This window comes from Hordeum vulgare, chromosome 1H, assembly GCF_904849725.1.
Source record: "Hordeum vulgare subsp. vulgare chromosome 1H, MorexV3_pseudomolecules_assembly, whole genome shotgun sequence".
In the NCBI taxonomy this organism is placed as follows: Eukaryota; Viridiplantae; Streptophyta; class Magnoliopsida; order Poales; family Poaceae; genus Hordeum; species Hordeum vulgare.
The window spans coordinates 234,184,463-234,190,225 of NC_058518.1; the positions used below are offsets into that span (position 1 = coordinate 234,184,463).

The window sequence follows — 5,763 nt, forward strand, 5'->3', positions numbered from 1 at the left end:
TGGGTCCGTCGGTGCCACATTCGGTCCGAAGTGACAAATTTTGGGTTTCTGAAGGCGTCACTAGGCTTTTTTTGCGTCGGCGATAAAAATGTGGCCTCGGGGCTATTTGGGGTGGGGGTGGAAATCCCCTATTTGCCGCTCTTTGCAACAAATAGTCGGGCAAACGCATAGGAATAGGTGCCCAAGGACTCCATTGGGCTGGACCATTTAGCGCTTCAGTGATCCCGGTTTGGGAAACTTCTAGAGATTTCAAGCCTTTTTTTCTGGTTTTGGGAAACTTCTAAAAGGTTCTTGAACCGTTTTTTCTTTTTTCCTTTATGTTTCTTATTTTAATTTTTTTTGTTTCTCTTTCAAAAACTGCTCTGGATTTTCAAAAAATGTTTTGGATTTCAAGAAATGATCTTCAAATATGAAAAATGTTCTTGCCTTTACAAAATGTTTCAAATTTCAAAACTTTATCATTTTCAAAACTTCATTCATAAATTTCAAAAAATGTTCAGGATTTTCAAAATTTGTTCTTCAAATTCGAAAAATAATTTTGCTTTTTAAAAAATGTTCTGATTTTTTTTCCCGAAAATGTTCTGAATTTTCAAAAAATGCTTGAGGTTTTCCAAAAATGTTCTGGATTTTACAAAATTGTTCTTATTATTTGAAACATATTTGAAAGTTGTTCTCGACTTAGAAATTTGTTCTTGATTTAAAAAAATTATAATTTTGTTTGTGCTTCCAAATTTGTTTTTTGTTTTTTCAAAATTGTTCTCGGTTTTAAAATTAGTTCCCAAGATTCAAAAAATTCTTCGTGCTTTACAAATTTATTCACGCTTTTAAATTTGTTCAAAATTGTTTGCGCTTCCAAATTTGTTCGTGGTTTTCAAAATTGTTCTCTGTTTCAAAAAAAAAATCTCAAGATTTTATAAAAACTTTGGGCTTTAAAAAATTGTTCGCGCTTCCAAATTTGTTTAGTTTTTTCAAAAAGGTTATCGGTTTCAAAATTTCATTGGAAATTCGAAAAATGTTCGTGTTTTAAAAATTTGTTAGTCCTTCCAAAATTGTTCGGGTTTTTCAAAAAAATTCTCATTTTCAAAATTTTATTCTCAAGATTTAAAAATGTTCATGCTTTTAAAATTGTTTGCACATCCAAATTTGTTCACAATTTTTTGAAATTGTTCTCGGTTTTAAAATTTGTTCTCAAAATTTAAAAATTGTCCGTGCTTCTAAATTTGCAGTTTTTAAAAATTGTTCTCCTTTTTCCAAAATTTTATTCTCAAGATTGAAAAATGTTTGTGCTTTCAAAAAATTTACGTTTTTAAAAATTGTTCTCGGTTTCAAAAGTTGTTCTCAAAATTCAAAAAATGTTCTCCCTTTCAAAAAAATTTGGGGTTTTTCAATTTTTTTCTCTTTTTTAAATTTTATTTTCAAGATTCAAAAACTATTCACGCTTCCAAATTTGTTCATGATATTTTGAATATTATTTTGCAAATTCGAAAAATATGTTTGCTTCAAATACGAAAAGAAAAGTAAAAAGGAAAGAAAAAACGAACCAAAAAAGTAAATAAATAGAAAAGAAAAAAGTAATAGAAAAAAACTGGACCGACCCAGTCGGGGCGCCCGCCTTGTGGGCGTAGGGAGTTCCTGCGGCAGGTAGGAGCTCCCGTGTAGTGGGGTGTGGAGATGCTCTCAGACTGAAAAAACTGGACCGGCCCAGTCGGGGCGCCCGCCCTGTGGGGCGTAGGGAGTTCCGGCAGGTAGGAGCTTCCGTGGAGTGGGGTGTGGAGATGCTCTTAGACTGGAATATATAGGCATCCGACCCTCGTTTGTTTGTTTGAAACCCTAGGTTAAGTTAGGCCCTGTTTGGAACCATAATAGATTATGGTAATTTGGATTATAAAGATAGATTATATAATCTGAATTATAAAAATAATCTAGGTAGATATGTTTGGATGTTAGATTATATAAATTGCAATCCAGGTTTTACATTGCATAATGATTTCTCTGTCCTCTGTATTTTTTTAAAAAAGAAGGGTGGCGGTGGCAGAAATGTAAAGTAATGGGTCATTACTAATCTATAATCTGATTTTAGATGAGGTAGAATAGATTGTGAGCTTTTAATAATTTATTCATCTAGTTTTTATAATCTAATTTACATTATAATCTATCTTGTGGAATAGATTATAATTACTGGATTATATAATCTGACTGGTTGGGCCTTAGCGGCGACGGCGGCGAGTATACCACACGCGAGCTTGGTTAGCAATCTCAATGCGAAAAAGGAGAGAGAGAGAGAGAGATCGATGGCGGGCGGCGGCGGCGGCGGAGTCGAGGCTCGGCCGCCTCCTGAGATGGCGATGGAAGAGATGGATCAGCATCCTGTCGTTGTTTCCGAAGCAAGGATCCTGAGGATGGAGATTGCGTCCCTGTTGAACTTGCTCAGCGAGGAACAGTCTGACGTTCTTTCCTACGATCCTGAGATCGTGAGGAAGATTACGTCCGTGAGGAGCGATATCGCGTGCCAGAAGCTGGCGAGGGAGCGCAAAGCCTTGGTTACGGAGGTCAAACGCACAGTGCCGCGGAGGCCTAAAAAGTTTTATGCAGTGCGGAGGGTCGCTGAGAAGGAAAACATGGCCGACCAGGAGAGCATGGATCTGCCTAGCTCCGATACGCACAGCGTGAGCTCCCAAGTCAGTTGCATCTCCGAGCAGTTGCCCGAGCGCTGCGACCAGAAGGAGATCCACTCGGAGAATAACAAATCCGCCTCCAGATTCAAATCCAACTTCGAGCATGTATATTCACCCTACGGTGGTGAGGACGAGGGGGTGCGCCTAAACTGCCAATTTGGTCATATATTGCAGCAGGCGGATGCCTTGTGTGACGAGATGGCATCTATCGCATCTATTCTGAGGAAAATCAGTATCCCCATAATCTCCTATTATGATGTCTCCAAACTGTGCAACACAGCACAGAGTTTATTAAGGATCTCCACGAGTATATTGTATAATAGCATGAATGCTGATAAACAGATGGCGGTCCAATATGCTGAGGACCAGAGGACCAAGGAGGAGATGACTGATCAGATGTGCAAAGGCGAATCCAGCACCCACTGTCTTGAGAAGCAGAGGACCGTGGAAGAGGTGGATGCATCTGTAACAGATTTGACTGACCAGATCGCTGATGATGGCCAGTTGAGAGATGATGAGAGTGACCATTGTGGCAGCACATCTGATGAGTTGCCTTTCCAATCAGAGGACTGTCTACATGGATGAAGGCCAATCAAGCGCCGAGACGCATGAGTCGAGGATGATGGACAAAGGCAAATCAATTAGTGAAGGCAAATCAAGCATGGAGACACATGCGTCGAGGATATTGGATATGATGGTGCTGGAATCTGATGATAAGAGTGAGCTGGATGGTATGACCAACTTGTGCAAATATTACAAGATGCTCGAATTTGAGGATGAGAAGGTGTTGGGCGAGATGACTGCAGAGAATTTAAGGATGTATTACAAATTTCGTAGGGAGCTATTAGAGATGGAAGCCAGCTTCCGCGAGGTCCGGGAGCAGAATGAAAAGGATGACCTGAGGTGGGAGCAGGATAAAAAGGAAGTACTGAGATGTTGCAGAACAGACCTGACCCCCTTCTCACCTCAGGACGAGGTGGAGGAGGAGGAGGAGGAGGAGGTGACAGAATTCACAAAATCAGACAAGGAGGAGATGGAGATGGAGGACAGGTTGTTTTCTGGAAAACGCAAAGACTGGGAATCTGCATGGGGATGCTGCGGTGACTTTGAAGATAGTAGTAAGCAAACATAAACAATCATTGAATCCTTCTCATCTTATTTGGCAACCAGATTCTTCCCTTCCTTTTTTCCTTGTATAATTAAGTAATTCATGTTAGAACATGTCTAACTCTTGGATTAATTTGGTGTTGCAGCCGTATTGAGTCCTATGCACTTTACACATTGCACGCCGGGACTGATCCCGTACGCCGCTCGCTCTGTGAGCACCTTGCAGATCTACTCCTTAAAGATTGTTGGAACAGATGGAAAGTTGAAGTTACCACTCCATGTGTATGGTGTTGTTGCTGCCCGAGACGCTGTGGACTACAACCGCAACATTCTCTTCTCTAGGCGAAGGGAAGATTGTCAAAAACTCACTCCAGAGGTATGTACCGTCTTCTAAATTTCTCTCAGTTTTCCTTTTTTATTCTTGCATGTGTCCTAGTTCATTGCATTCAACTACAATGATGACTGATCCCTGCAGGATCCATTTTTGCACTTGACTGGCCCGTCCCGTGCCATCGTGGCTGTGGACCATGTTGACTTCGAAGTCCAACTGAAAGTAAAGGGTGCAACAAGGTCCAGCGACAGAGCATTGATCAGTCGTTGCTTCACTTACTCTGGTGGTTGTCATGAAGGTTTAGATACTGCTATCTTCAGCAACTGCTTTTGCAAGGTAGAGTTAAGCTTGGAGCGACTCACAAAGACAGTCCAGGCTACCATCTTAAGTGTCCGTGTTGTTGAAGGGGGGCCTTGGCCGTTTGAATATGGTGGTCGGATTGTGTGCTCCTCATCACCACAGGAAGTTATGGACTCCCTGGCCAGGCAAGTTGTGTTGGTTAATTCACGTTGTTCCGATGATGGAGAAATGCCAATGGGCACAGATGGTTACCTTGCTCTGTCAAGGCATGTTGTTTCTGTAGAACTGGAAGAAAGCCTGCAATTTGTTATACAAGCCTACTCGCAGTCTGGTGATGCTATTGCTAGACAAGGTCGTGTCAAGTTCAGGCCCGAATATTGCAACGTAAGTCGAGGTATATGTGAGATTGGTGACTCTATGGTGGAGATTAATGTTGCTTGGTCCAAACTTGTTACCAAAAAGATGGATATCCTCTTAGAAGGACATGTGTTGATGGTTCTTGTGCGTTGGATGTTATGGACTACAGTACCCGTTACCCAAATTTATCTGTTTGTCCCTTGCATGTGGTTTGTGAAACTGCAGAACTTGTATTGATATGTCCATGACAAATCAGAGCTATATAATCTTGGTCCCTTGTATATATGACCACTCCGCCTTCTTTTATATTCAGTATTGGTTTTGAATTCTGACATCTTCCATTGTCGTTGTATGGATGAGTGTGTATCAAGTTATACGATATCAACAATCGTTGAGCAAACATGCTGCAGCATCTACAAATACTTTTCAAGTTAAATATCTCATATGGGAAGCCAGAGATGCTTTGTAGGTAAAAAGATGAAAATGTAAGGTGATTGTTTTTAAGTATCAATGCACTTTGCTACACACAAATCTGGCTAGAATTTAGATACTTCTTGCTTTAGTTTGCTGCTACAGTAGCTTATATCTTCATGTGAGTCTGGTAAGAAGATGTGCATAGTTACTGTCACCTACATTGCTCTATGTGCCTTCGACTAATGTGAGATATGTTTAACCTTTGAATCACTAATTATCCCCCCAGTCAGTACTATGAATGTACTCCCTCCGTTCCTAAATATAAGTCTATATACATCCGAATGTAGTCTTCTAGTGAAATCTCTAAAAAGACTTATATATAGGAACGGAGGGAGTACTTGATAACCAGTAAGTTGATGTTGCAAATCCATCGCTTGCTTTTTATAACCAGTAATTTAGGACGGCTCATCTGTTGAGAATTTTAGTCATTTTTTATGCAACCTAATCATTTTTATGTAGGTCGTGTGTAATATAAGTGGCCTTTATTGTTCTACATGATCAAGAATTTAAAATTTAAAT

General features: G+C 40.2%; 1 protein-coding gene across 1 annotated transcript; it reads left to right on the forward strand.

The window, feature by feature from the left end:
- The first annotated feature begins 2,228 nt into the window (after window positions 1-2,228).
- LOC123409078 lies at window positions 2,229-5,053 on the forward strand. The gene is made up of 3 exons (XM_045102066.1): window positions 2,229-3,793; window positions 3,929-4,158; window positions 4,258-5,053. The coding sequence occupies exons 1-3, from the start codon at window positions 3,187-3,189 to the stop codon at window positions 5,005-5,007; spliced, it is 1,587 nt and encodes a 528-aa protein (XP_044958001.1). The 5' UTR covers window positions 2,229-3,186; the 3' UTR covers window positions 5,008-5,053.
- The last annotated feature ends 710 nt before the right edge of the window (window positions 5,054-5,763 follow it).